This window comes from Gorilla gorilla, chromosome 14 (genome assembly GCF_029281585.2).
Source record: "Gorilla gorilla gorilla isolate KB3781 chromosome 14, NHGRI_mGorGor1-v2.1_pri, whole genome shotgun sequence".
NCBI classification, from domain to species: domain Eukaryota; kingdom Metazoa; phylum Chordata; class Mammalia; order Primates; family Hominidae; genus Gorilla; species Gorilla gorilla.
In genome coordinates this window covers 24,693,377-24,707,946 of record NC_073238.2, presented here as the reverse complement: position 1 = coordinate 24,707,946, position 14,570 = coordinate 24,693,377, and the positions used below count along the sequence as shown (strand labels likewise).

Below are 14,570 nucleotides of genomic sequence, written 5' to 3'. Positions count from 1 at the left end.
CACTTACATTTTTAAAGACTGGTTCCCATTGTTCTCTTGGTCCAATTGCATCTGAATGCCCAACAACAAGTTCATCTGAATTTATACCAAGATATTTTCCATAGCCAGATTTCAGGGTGATTCTGTACATTAATAAGATAGATAAAAGTTAAAAACTGAGAGAAAATTAATTATAGGGCATCAAAACAGGACATGTGTATGTGTGTGGGTGTGTACATATCTAAAATTTCAGACTGGACATATTCCAAGTGTTCAAAAGATGCATGTGGCTGAGTGGTGACTCATTCCTGTAATCTCTGTGCTTTGGGAAGGCAATGGGAGAATTGCTTGAGGCAAGAAGTTCAAGATCACAACATAGTGAGACCCCATCTCTACAAAAAATTTAAAAAGTTAGCTGGGCATGGTGGTGTGCACATGTAATACCAGCTACTTGGGAGGCTGATGCAGGAGGAGTGCTTGAGCTCAGAAATTTGAGGTTATAGTGAGCTATGATCACACCACTGCCCTCCAGCCTGGGTGACACAGTGAGACTATGTGCCTTCAAAAAAAAAAAAAAAAGCTACATGTGACTGGTTGTTGCCATATTGGACACTGCAGATTTAAATTTAGTTTTATATTTTGCTTTTTTAATATAAACATTGTACCTTACATATTACATAACAAATATTTTCAAAATTCATCATTCTTCAATTATACCTCTTTAGTTATAAACTTCAATAATAAATTACTAAAATTATGTCATCAAACTGTTTTCCAGAAAATGCTGCTTCCATTTACATTCTTACCTCAAATTAACAGAGTATGTTTTGTATCATGGATTTTTTTTAAAACATTATGACTCTAAAAAAATACTCGAAAACCTGATATGAAAAAAACGGTATCCTATTAATTTGCATTTTAGTAGTTAACTAGAATAACAATTGTTTTTCTTTTCCTTTCTTTTTTACTGTTTAGATTATCTGGTAATGTCCCTTGTCCATTTTTCTATTCAGATCTGATTGTTCACAGTTTTTCTACTGGGGTCTTCAGTGCTATGAATTCTATACAAGATACATTTGAACAGTAAGAACTCACTGCCTATTAAGATTGTTGCAAATATTTTCCTCATTTGTCAGTTGATTTTCTTTATAATCCTTTTCTGTTTATAATTGTAAAGCAGTTTAAAACTATTGAATTTTTTCTTCCTTTGCTTTTATTCTTTGTCTTTCACCCTACTTATCAGTCTTTCAAAGAAAGAATAGAAATAATCATCTTAACGTGATTTTTTAAAATTATGATTTCTTTTACCTTACCAAGAATCTCCTCGGATGCCAGAATTGACTTTTACTCCTTTATACATTAATGATTGTATAACAGAAATCATTATCATGTTGATGTAACCAATTACTAAAATATGTAAATTCACTTTCAGTATCTTTTACCCAAAGAATCATTCTATACTTCTGCACAAGGTGAGAATAAAAAAGGTTAATTTATAAAATGACTGTAACAATAGTGAGTAAAAATATTCTTTTGGTCATTATGATACTGTAACATTCTCTGCTGGTTTCAACAATATTCCTTTTTTTAGTCTTCCTGTTTGTCTTTAGACTTCCAAACAGTGAGTTTAAATATCATACCAACAGTGAACCAGGTTTTGTACTATTTGATATATTTTTTAATCTATCTTATTTGGTGTGTGAAATTATTAATCTTCATTTTTTAACTTACATATCTTTTTTCCAGCCTAGCATTATATATTGATAGGAAATCCACTAAAAGTAGATCACAAAATCTACTTCTCAAAAAAGCTATTTCATTTTTTATATCAAAATTACCGTGGGCTTAAGACAGATACTAAAATTTTTAATGAATACATTAAATTTTTAAAATCACTGGTTACTAATTATATTACAACATAAGCTCACCTGGAATCAGATAATTTGACAGCCGTAAACTGCTCTGGAGGACTAGGGCCCTCATCAACTATTGGAGAAAAAACATTTGAAAATAAATTTGACATTTGCTATAAATATAAAGACATTATTTTGCTTTAAAAATGTGGCTATTTTCTTCTGCAATTAAATGTAAGAATATTCAGATATACTGATGTCACTGTAATACTGTATCTTTGGAATCAAGATCTATTTTACCTTCTTTTAACTACAATGCTAATTTTATACACTGAGTAAGACAGGGTGATATAATGTTTATTTAATAACTTTCGAGACAGCTTCTCTTTATGTTTTAAAATACAGTCATAAATAAGCACTTATTTAAAAAAGCTAAATGCTTTCATTTATTCAATGGATGGCCTTGCTGACCAAATGATACTGCTTTTTATCTTCTAATTACTTCGTATCTCATTAGTGCTTCCTCTAATGGGCTAAAGAAAATGAGGAAACTTCAAATTGTTAAATGCACCCAGGTTAGTTTTGGTAATAGGTCTGAATAAAAAAGTAATTCAAACATGTTTGACTCATATAGGTTTCCTTTTTTCCTTCCACTTACTATTTTAATTATTCATATTCTTTTGATTTCCAAAGATACTCTTCTGGAACTACACGGAATGTTTTCAAATGCTTATATTAGAAAGAGGGACTTGCCAATGGCTGGTAAATACTAAGGAATTAAAAAAAAAATGGAAGAGTCAAATGCAATGGTTCCATTCCTTTGGAAAATGTTTGAGACTAGTTAGAGTTTGGCCTAAGTGAATGAATGTCCTAAAATCTACACTTGTGGCAGGATCTTCCCTTCCAGACACAAACCTTCTTTGTGTGGAGCTCCCAGGGTAAAAAGTCCATTGTCGAGTGCATGTATATAGGTTCCCTCATCCATTTCAATGGCTATGGTTCCTGAAATTTCACCAAAGTTTGTTACTGTCCACCAGATTCCTAAAAAATAAAATTGACATTTCTACTTTATATTTTAGTTTTGACACAGAGTTCTTTTTTATTATAACTTAGTTTTAAAAACTTTTTATTTTGCAGTCGTAAGAAATAATATGAAGATCTCACATATCGTTTACTCTCTTTGTCTCAATGATGACATCTTGCATAAGTATCATACATTGTTAGAATCAGGAAACTGACACTGATATAATCCATGAAGCTTATTCAGATTTCACCAGTTTTACATGTACTTGTTTGCATGTATGTGCACAGATTCATGCGACTACCAGCACAGTCAGGATTAGGTTTTTAACATACAAAATAGCAACATACAGCCAGGCATGGGGGTGCATGCCTGTAAACCCAGCTACTCGGGGAGCTGGGAAAGAGGATCACTTGAGCCCAGGAGTTCAAGGTTATAGTGAGCTATGATCACGCCACTGCACTCTAGCCTGAGTGACAGAGCAAGGTCCTGTCTCAAAAAAAGACCAAAACAAAACAAAAGGCAACATGTGAAGGTACAAAGTGATATATGGAGAACGGTCTCTCTCATGATAGACCCCAGCCATCTATTCATGCCTGCTTTCCAGAGGCAATGCCTATCATAATGCTTCTTAAAAATGCCTCTACAGGAAGACTTTCTAGCATAGTAATCTTTTTTTTTTTTTTTTTTTTGAGACGGAGTCTCGCTCTGTCACCCAGGCTGGAGTGCAGTGACACGATCTTGGCTCACTGCGACCTCCGCCTCCTGGGTTCAAACAATTCTCTGCCTGAGCTTCCCGAGTAGCTGGGGTTACAAGAGCTTGCCACCATGCCCGAATAATTGTTTTTTGTATTTTTAGTAGAGACGGGGTTTCACCACATTGGCCAGGCTGGTCTTGAACTCCTGACCTCGTGATCCACCCGCCTCTGCCTCCCAAAGTGCTAGGATTACAGGTGTGAGCCACTGTGCCTGGCCAGTAATCTTAACTACGATTTTAGATTGAAAGTAAAATGAGCAGAATCTATGTCTATGTATACTAATTTCCAATTTGCCAATAGAAATGTTAGACTCTAGCAACAATTATTTTAGCAGTTGTCATAAAAGTTTATACCTTAACGTTAAAAAATATCCTCAAACCTTCTCCTAAATTGTACTTTAACTAGAGTAGAAATGAGTCAATCATTAACTGGATATGACATATTAAGGAATTCTTGTTAATTTTACAAGGTCTGATAATGACATAGTATAACATATAAAACTAAAGAACAAAACAGGTGATGAGAAAAAGACATACCACGTTAAGAAATGTACATTTATGTGCTTATGGGTAAAATGATGTAATATCTGTGATTTTACTTAAAATTTTCTAGGAAAAATTGTGTGTGGGAGTGTTTATGAAATGAAACGAGATTGGCAAAATATTGATAATTAATGCTGGGGCCTGGGCACATGGGGGACTCATTATATTCTTCTGTGTATGGATTAGTTTGCATATTTCCATAATAAAAAGGTTTTAAAGATTCAGTTAATTCCACTGCACAAAATTTTCTATTCAACTAAACATTTCATGCTTTTCATAATCAATTTTAAAATATATAAAATTTTAGCTAAAATGAAGTTGGACCCTTATCTAACACCAAATACAAAAAGTAACTTAACATAGACCAAAGACCTAAATGTAAGAGCTAAAGTTAGAAAACTTTTAGAAGAAAATGGGAAAAGCTTCACGACAATGAATTTGGCAATGATTTCTTATATAGAACATCAAAGGCACAGGCAACAAAAGAAAACACAGACAAACTGGACTTCATCAGAATTAAAAACTTTTGTGCATCAAGAACCACTGTCAACAGAGTAAAAGGTAACCCAGAGAATGGAGACAATATTTGTAAACTACATACATTATAAGGAATTAATATCCAGACTATATAGAAAATTCCAAAAAGACAAATACCACAATTCAAAACTGGGCAAAGGATATACACGGACATTCCTCCAAAGATGAGATACAAATGGTCAATAAGCACTCGCAAAGACGCTCAACATCACTAGTCACTAGGCAAATATAAATCAAAACCATAATGCAATGCCACTTCACACCCATTAGAATGCTATTATCAAAACAAACAAAAAACAGAAACCAAGAAAACCAGAAAAACAAATGTTGGGCAGGATGTGGAGAAACTGAAACCCTCTGCAATGCTGGTGGGAAGGTAAAATGGTGCATGTATTTAAATGCCACTGAAGTGTACACGTAAAAATAGAAAAATTGGCAAATTCTGTATTCTGTATATTTTACCTCCACTCACACACAAAACCAATGGAGAAAAAGAAAATTAATCAAAATTAAAATTTCAGCTAAAGACGATTAGAAAGCAATAAAACTAATGACAATTTAGGTGATTGAGTTATAGCTACAATTGTTTTCAGTAAAGGAAATAATGCTTTATTCAGAATCATTATGAACAGTGTTATGATTAGCAAGTCTTTCTTATAAACGTAATAGTTAATAATTTTAAATTAGTTTTATTTTGTATGTTCTATGCCACGTTCACCAAGTACACTTAATATTAAATAAAGTCATTTAAATATAATATCTCATTAATGTTTTGCAAATGAAGGAGAAATTTCTGGCAGAGAAGCTCCTCAAAATTTTCACCCTCTATCCAAGTAGGAAAATGATACAATAACATTACTTATAATATTGTCAACTGAAAAAGAAATTACTTTGAGCAGATGCCAGTATTTCTTCTCAATGAGATTTCAAAGAATAAGAAAGCTAAACACAGTATCATCAAGAATTAAATGTGAGCATTCTGCCTACTTTCTGCAAGTGGCCTACATTCAACCTTTGGAGGTATGCTTATATGTTTAACGACTAAAGTAACATAACATAATACTTAACGGTGCCACTCGGGGGTTTTAGCTGTGAAAAAGCAGTGGATCCTAAGAACAGTGGGCACTGAAGTTGCCTGTCTCTACGTCAGGTTACAGCTCAAGCTGTGTATATGCTGCAGACGCCCAAGCTGAATTTAAGAGAATCCGCTCTAAAACATTACTTGCTATTTAGACACATGCTTAAAGTTGTTTCCTTTTAAACCTTAGGCAGATGGTGAAATATTCCCGCTGTGTTGTCTCACAATGCATAACAAAGCTTTTCACATATTTTCACATAGTTGAGAATGTTTCCATATGTCTGGCATGCCTGTAATCCAGCACTTTGAGAGGTGGAAGCAGAAGAATCACTTAAGCCCAGGAGTTCAAAATCAGCCTAGGCAACAAAAGGAGACCCCCATCTCTACAAAAAAATTAAGAAATTAGCTGGGTATGGTGGTACAAGCCTGTGGTCCCAGCTACTCGGGAGTCTGAGGTGAGAGGATTGCTTGAGCCTACAAGGTCTAGGGTGCACTGAGCCATGATCATGTCACTGCACTCCAGCCTGAGCAACAAAGCAAGAGCCTGTCTCAAAAAAAAAAAAAAATGGCCCGATGCACCAGTGTCATGGCTGATAAGATACTCCCAGGGCACCCTCATTCTAGCATCAAGGCTGTGAGACAGCTCACCTCACCTTCTGACTAACCCAGTGCTTCTGTGCTAAGGGCCCCCTTAAATCTCTACCTTCATTATGTGCTTGGCACAAAGGAATGATATATCTTAGATTTGGAAATGGAATTTTATTCCCAAATCTTACTGTAGTCTAAGTACCCTTCACAGACCTTCTATTAACCCATAGCTTACTTAGCTTTAGTTCCTGGGTAAATCAAATCTGTGTTTTGCAAACTACGATGTTGTAAGTCAGTTGCTTCTGAATCTAGCAGAGCTCAGTGAAACTATTTGCTTACAGACATGCTCATTTTTATTAATGTCACACATGGTATTCTCCATGTGAAAGACAGAATTTCTTTCATCCTATTTACCAATCCCTTCAGATCCTTGTGAGGAACCAACAGAACAGCTCTAAAAAATTAAAAGGTTTTTTTCTTTCCCTTCACAAATAGGCACATGCTTATTTTTACGGCGAGTTTAGAAAATCCACAATGCAAAAGAAGGTGGAAGGACAAAGAGAAAAAGACGCAGAAGGACTTCCTCTTCCAGCCAAGATGGACTTGCCCTCCCATCATGACTAGTGAGAAAACTGAAACTGGATAGAATATTTGAGAGAACTGTTTTTGGGGATTGGAACACAGGCAGAACAGGACTGTGATATTTGAGAACAGGAAAACACAGGAGGCAAATCTAACACACACTTCTGTTTTCTGCCCAATGGCAGTTTCCTGACCACGCAGAGAGAGGTAGAGACCTCCAAAAATGAGGCAATGTCACTGTCACTAAGCTGAGAGTCTTGCAGTGCTAACATGTTTGGAGTTTATAGAATAAGGTACTGGAGAAGAGGGAACAACATACAGGTGAGGCCTCAAAAGAGTATGCAAAAGTTCTCTTCAGGTCTGGGGCCAAGGGCTGGGGGGAGTGCATACAGTAGGCAGGCTCCACAAGGCCCATGCAGAGTGGCTGGCACTTCTGAGGGCTGACTGGAGATGCCAGAGATCACACAAATTTGGGACATAGCAGAGTGGAGAGAACTCACCAAATATACCTAGAACATGTGGCTGAGGCCCATGAGGATGAAACTTTCCTAGAGTAAGAGTCACTGTCTAAGTCTACAGGCAAAAACCTAATAAATAAGCACAAAGTAACAAAGGCCCAGGCTTGACAGGAGCAAAAGGGTGGTCAAATAATTTAACTAGGCATCAAGACATTTAACAGAAATAAAGGTTAAAATGTTATGAAAATGAAAGACTGAATTTATAAGGAAGACTTAACAATCCTAAATGTGTACACACGACAGCTTCAAAATACTTTAAGCAAAAACTGCTCAAGTAGACAGATCTAGAATTACAGCTGGAGATTTTAACATAACTCTCAATACATTGTAGGATAAGTGAAAAATCAGTAAGGACCCAGAAGAGTGCACAGTCACAAGCTCCACCAGTTGATATAACTGACATCTAAAAAACACTGAACTACCGGGCGCCACAGCTCATGCCTGTAATCCCAGCACTTTGGGAGGCCGAGGCGGGCGAATCCCCTGAGGTCAGGAGTTTGAGACCAGCTTGGCCAACATGGTGAAATCCTGCCTCTATTAAAAATATAAAAAAAAATTAGCCAGGCATGGTGGCAGGTGCCTGTAATTCCAGTTCCTCCAGAGGCTGAGCCAGGAGAATCACTTGAACCTGGGAGGCGGAGGCTGCAGTGAGCCAAGATCACGCCACTGCACTCCAGCCTGCTGGGCAACAGAGCGAGACTTCATCTCAAAAACAAACAAACAAACAAAAAAACCCTGAACCAACATCTGCAGAATACACATCCTTTTCTAGTGTACATGGGAATTCACTAAGAAAGTATGTTCTCCAACTATACTATAAGTGAATTAGAAATCAGCAACAATATCATACCTATAATATCTCTATGTAGTAGAAATTAAAAACAGTACACTTTTAAATAACTCAAGTGTCCATGAAAAGAAAAATCACAAGGAAAACTAGATGATATTTTGAATGGAATGAAAATGAAAACAAAATGTGTTGACTATAACTAAAACTAACATGGAATGAGGAGATCTAACTCCCTTCTTAAGAAGCAATAAAACAAGAGCAAAGTAAACTGAAAATAAGTTAAAGGGAGGGAAAAAAAAAGACTGAAAATAAATCAAATAAAACATGAAAAAAAGAGAAAATAAGTAATGTTGAAACAAGCTTGTCCAACCTGAGGGCTGCATGTGGCCCAAGCCAGCTTTGAATGCAGCCCAACACAAATTCGTAAACTTTCTTGACACATTATGAGACTTTTTGCTTTTTTTTTTTTTTTTGGCTCATCAGCTTATCATTAGTGTATTCTATTTGTGGCCCAAGACAATTCTCCTTCCATTGTGGCCCAAGGAAGCTAAAAGATTGAATACCCCCGTACTAAAAGATCATTAATGATCTAAAATAAATGATCTGATAAAGAATTGATAAACCTCCAGCTAGACTGACTGATCCAGGAAAAAATGGAAAAAACAAAAATTACCAATATGAAGAGACTGCAATACAGATTAGATTCTACAGACATTAAAAGGATATTAAAGGAATATTCTGAACAATTTTATGCCAATAAATCCAACAACTTGGATGAAATGAAATTTTCCTAAAAGACACAAATTACCAAAACTGACAACAGAAAAATCTGAAAATATCTCTTAAAAAATCTTAATTTTCCCACAAAAAACTAAAACCAAACCAAACAAAACCCTCTAGGTTCAGATGACTTCACTGGTAAATCCTATCAAACATGTAAAGAAAAAAACATACCGATCTTACACAGCTATTTCCAAAAACAGGGAAGGAGACAGCACTTCCCATCTAATTTTATGACACCCAATATCACCTTGACACCAAAATCAAATAAAGCCATTACAAGAAAAGGATACAAAAGTCCAGTATCTCCCATCAACATCAATATAGAAATCTTATAAAGAAGAAAAACGAATACCTAGAAGTCAAATCTAGCAATATCCCAAAAGACAACGCACCACAACCAAGTGGGGTTTATCTCAGGGATGTAAAGTTAGTTTAAAAGTTGAAAATGAAACCAATGTTATTCAATGGCAGAATGAAGAAAGTTGTATAATCATCTCAACAGACACAGAAAGAGGCACTGGACAGCATTAAACATCGTTATGATAAAAACTCCCAAGAAACAAAGTTTAAAAGGAATGTTCTCATTTTGATAAAGGTTTTCTCTGCAGATCCTACATACATCATACCATATGGTGGACTACTAAAAGTTTTCTGCCTAAGCTTGGAAACAATGCAATTATGCCCATTCTCGTGACTTCTGTTCAACACTATGGAAGTCCTGAACAGTATAATAAACCAATAAAAAGCAAGACAAGACATAAGGACTAGGAAGAAAGAAGTAAAACGATAGTCACAGGAAATATAATTGCAAATTTCTTAGTTTTCTGTATAAACAAATCATTAGAAGTAAGAAGTGAAACAGACTTATCAGACTACAAAGTCACTATACAAAAATCAATTGTATATCTATATACTGACAGCAAACAACTGGAAAATCAAATTCAAAAGTTCTACTGACAGTAGTGTAAAATTATAAAATACTTAAGAATAAATTTTTAAACAGGCATGCAAGACTGCTACATTGAAAATTATGAAATATTGAGGCCCAATATTAAGATGTTGATTCTCCCCTAAATTATCCGGACTCAATACTATTCTCCGAGAAAATCCAACAGGCTTCACTGTAGAAATTAATAAACTAATAGTTAGTAAGTACAAAGTTGGTGGACACACACTACCTTATCTCAAGACTTCATGAAATTATAGCAATCAAGAGAAATATACCAAAAGAAAAACAGACAATCGATAGAACAGAGTCCAGAAATAGACCAATACATAAAAAGTTAATTGATTTTTTATGAATATACGAAACTGGATTAATGGAAAAAGGAAACACCAGTGGTGCTGGCACAAATGGCTATCAAGATATTAAAAAAAAAAAAAGTAAATCTTGAAACCAAACTCACACCATGCCAAAAATTAATTTGAGATTAATGACAGATTTAATGTGAAAACTAAAACTATGATGCCTCTAAAAGACAATGTAGAATATTTTCCTGACTTTGGGGTAAGCAAAGATCTCTTAGATCAAAGAGATAAGGCAGTAACCGTAAAAGAAAAAAATAAACTAAGATTTATAAACATTAAAAGCTTCTGACCATCCTGGCTAACATGGTGAAACCCTGTCACTACTAAAAACACAAAAAATTAGCTGGGCGTTGTGGCAGGTGCCTGTAGTCCCAGCCACTTGGGAGGCTGAGGCAGGAGAATGGCGTGAACCTGGGAGGTGGAGCTTGCAGTGAACCGAGATCGCACCACTGCCCTCCAGCCTGGGCGACAGAGCGAGACTCCATCTCAAAAAAAAAAAAAAAAAAAGGTGTCCATCCGAAAACCACCATTAAGAAACTCAGACTGGGAAAAACTCAGACTGGGAGAAAAGACTGATAACACCATCAACTCTTGGCAAGGATGTAACTGGAGAACTAATTCATTCTTGGTGGGAGGGTAAAATATCACAACCACTTTAGAAAATTTTTGGCAGTTTCTTATATAGTTAAACATTCACCTATCCTTTGACACAGCAATTCCACATCTACATATCTACCCTAGATATTTATCCTAATTTTAGAATTGTTGATTTGCCATTTCAAAAACAATGATTCTTCCAGAATATTAGCTTTATACCATTCCATATTTTACATATTTTTTAAGCTACCATAATTTATGAAGTTTCAAAATGCAACTTAAAAAGTTTTAAAAGAGAAAAAAAAAGTATGGAAACAGCCAAACAGAAAACAGGCTGGTTAAGTGTGTTTGGGTCAATTTATTTCCAGTATCATTTACAGGCTACCCTGATATTGTACTTAAAATTTTCATTCGTTTCAGAGTTCACAAAATAATGATTTTTCCTGTGAAGATACTTCGTTTAAGAGACAACTGACTTCTACAACTAAAATGTATACATGTTCAAAGAAAATAACTTGTAAAATATATTTGATTGAATAACATTTACATTAAGCCTTTAAAGTTATGTATCAGAATCTCCGGCTATTAAGCAGTCTAATGATGCCTACTAAGTCAGAGAGTTCTAATTCTTCTCTCCTGTGCTGTGTTCTGATAATGAAGTAAAGGCATCAGTAGCATCTACTGTGCTAAAGAATAAATGGAATTTACAACTGTAGGTAATATTTAAGCACTTTAAGACAAATATGAATACATCATAAATTTCTAACTAGGAAAATATTTTCAATGAGATCTCAAGAAATGTTAACTTTTTTCAGAATAAAGCACTGAAAACTGACTCACCAACATATCAAGCTGGGTTTCTTCATCTTCTTCTCTTTTTCTCTTCTTATCTTTGCTCTTTTTCTTCTTACTACAGGACATAATTTATATAGATGAGTTTAGGTATATTGATTTGTGTGATAAATAAATATCATAAGATTGAAACTTGGAAGTCTTTTAAGCTGTTTCATTTATAAATTATTGATTTAGGAAGACTTACATTGCTATGCTCTCTTAAATACAGTGCTGAGAATTTGCTTCAGGCTTTGTACATATTATGTTAAAGTTCAAAGCAGATTGTAGAGCCACACTTCCAGATTTTAAATCCTGATTCTGTCACTTCTTAGCTCTGCAATTTTTGGAAAAGGTACTGAATCTCTCTGTGAGTCAGTTTCCCCACTTAAAAAGTTAGGATAATAACTTAACTCTTAAGGCTATTGTGAGGATTAAGAGGTAATATGTATCTTCACACATTGCTGGTGGAAATGTAAAATGGTGCAGCATCTACAGGAAACAGTTTGGCGTTCCTCAAAAAGTTAAAGAGTTACCATATGACCCAGCAATTTTACTCCTAAGTATGTATACCCAAGGGAAATGAAAACATACACCCACAAAAATACTTACATAAGACTATTCACACTAGCATTAGTCACAATAGTCAAAAAGGGGAAACAACCTAAATGTTCATCAACTGATGAATGGATGAACAAAATGTTACATCCATACAATGGACTACTACGCAGCCATAAAAAGGAAAAAGTGCTACAACAATGATGGACCTCAAGAATGTTATAAGTGAAAGAAGCCAGACACAAAAGGCCACATGTTGCATGATTTCTTAGGAAATATTCAGAATAGGCAATTTCACATAGATAGCAGACTAGGGGTTGCCAAGGACTAGGAGAGGGGGAGGATGGGATGTGACTGCTTTAATGGGTAGGAAGAGATTTCCTTCTGAGATGACGAAAACACTGAGAAACTAGACAGTGGTGAACCTCTTGAACATATACTAAAAACCACTGTACAAAAGGGTGAATTTTATAATTATGAATTACATCGTAATAAAAAAAAAAAAACCAAGAGCGATTTGAAAAAAGTTAATGTGCAAAGTGCCTACAACTATTTCTTGGCACACTGAAAGTGCTATACAAGCATTAATTATGATTATTACGATAATCTTAAGACACTCTTGTCTGCATTATCATCATAAAGTTTTCAGAAGATAACTCACCACTTCTCATAGGAAATTCACAGAGTAAAAATCTCACATTCATTCAGGATATACCTGCCACTTATTCTGGCATCTTCATGAGCCCAGACTCCTCGAGAGGGTTCTCAAGGGCAGTGGCTTCAGCTCACTCCTTGATACTTTCTTTCCATCTTGCCTAAAAATATCAAAACCTCTGTTTATCACGGAGACCAGGAGGAAATGCTCAATATTTGTATGTACAGTCAACCTCGGGCAAATCTGCCAGTTAAAAAAGAAGCGGGGATATGAGTGCACAGGTATTTTTCTCCTAAAGAGCTAATAAATTACCACTATGACCTCCTCCTCACATTTGGTTCAATTTATTTACTGCATATATGTTCTCTCATTTAATCCTCACAGTCTTCTAAAGGTATAAGAAATGATCTGAAAGTATAAATGTGTAAACGGAGGTTCAAACATATTTGATCTCTTAATGAGCAAATGGAAGTTCAGACATATTAACCAATTTGCCACAAATTACAAAATTAGTAAATGACAGAGTGCAGGTTCCAGCCCATATCACTATCAAAGCCCATATACACCTCAACCACTGTGTGATTCATCCTGGTTTCACTCTACATATTAGCTTAGAAAAAATTAATCAATAACTTTTCCAGGAAGAGACGATGGAGAAAAGAATAATCCCTAATAAAGGAAGTTATCATCATGAACTACAAGATCAGGCTAACGCAGACCCACCAGGCAGAGGCCTGGAGAGATGCCTCAGGGGACCCAAACTCGTGGATACGGGGCCACGGGTCACCCGCCCGTCTATCCTGTTTCCAGGGTCGTCCGCGCGGGAGGCTGCCCCTCTCTGCACAGGCGCCAGGAACCGCGGTCCAGCCTCCATCCAGCCCGGACAGGGGCCAGGGCGAAGCCTGGGATGCCACAAAGCCAGCTCTCCGCGCCACGACTTCCACCGGATTCGCGGGGGTGGAGTGCGTCCGAAAAGAACTGAGGAGGCTCCCGCCACAGCTGCAGGACCCACCTCTTCGCCTTGGTTCCCTTGAACACGAGCTTGGTAGACTTCACATAAGAGTACTCGACTCGCAGAAGTCGGCTCCGGGAGACTTCTGCGCGGAGAGGCTGAAGCTGGCTCAGGACGAGTATGTGACCCGGAGCAGCACCAGGGCGGGGAGGAACAGAAGTGGAGGCAAAGTAAACAATCCCTGACAGCGTACGTCTGTCCAGAACCCGCCTTCGTCTTGACCCAAACGCTGAATGGCTGAGATTTCCACTTCCGAGTTTCTGCTGGGGAGCTACGGCGGCCGCAGAGGGCCGAAAGGTGCCGCACGCAGCTGCTCCCTGGCTCCCTCTCGAGGAGCCCCTGAGGATTCGCACCTCCCCGAGGGGAGTAAAGCCCGCCCGAGGCGCCGGTGCTGGCGGTGGCGGGGCTGCCGGGCGCGCTGTGAAACGGCCTCCCGCTAGAGCTGCGGGCTGGCGACGGTCCCCGCGGGGGCGGGAAGCGGCTTAGGCTGCCCTCGTTGGCCTGCGGCGGCGCGGCTGGAAGCGCGGGCCACTCTTGCGCGGGTCACTCGGGGCTGTGCCTCGTGCGACTCTGTGTGTAG

The 14,570-nt window shown here is 37.1% G+C and overlaps 1 protein-coding gene across 8 annotated transcripts in view; it reads right to left on the bottom strand.

The window, feature by feature from the left end:
* Positions 1 to 14,267, bottom strand: part of LOC129526395 (protein FRG1-like) — a 45,883-nt gene extending 31,616 nt beyond the window's left edge. For 2 of the 8 annotated variants that reach the window (XM_063697125.1, XM_063697121.1), the window contains exons 1-6: positions 13,991 to 14,267; positions 13,039 to 13,138; positions 11,775 to 11,844; positions 2,748 to 2,873; positions 1,908 to 1,965; positions 8 to 122 (exon numbers count right to left, since the gene is read on the bottom strand). In XM_063697125.1, coding sequence (XP_063553195.1) covers positions 8 to 122; positions 1,908 to 1,965; positions 2,748 to 2,817 — 243 coding nt within the window. In that variant the 5' untranslated portion in view covers positions 2,818 to 2,873; positions 11,775 to 11,844; positions 13,039 to 13,138; positions 13,991 to 14,267. Of the gene's footprint in view, positions 1 to 7; positions 123 to 1,907; positions 1,966 to 2,747; positions 2,874 to 11,774; positions 11,845 to 11,973; positions 12,103 to 12,984; positions 13,222 to 13,990 lie in introns of all 8 variants that reach the window. The other 6 variants (XM_063697124.1, XM_063697120.1, XM_063697122.1 and 3 more) reach the window with 5 other exon arrangements.
* Between the last annotated feature and the right edge of the window lie 303 nt (positions 14,268 to 14,570).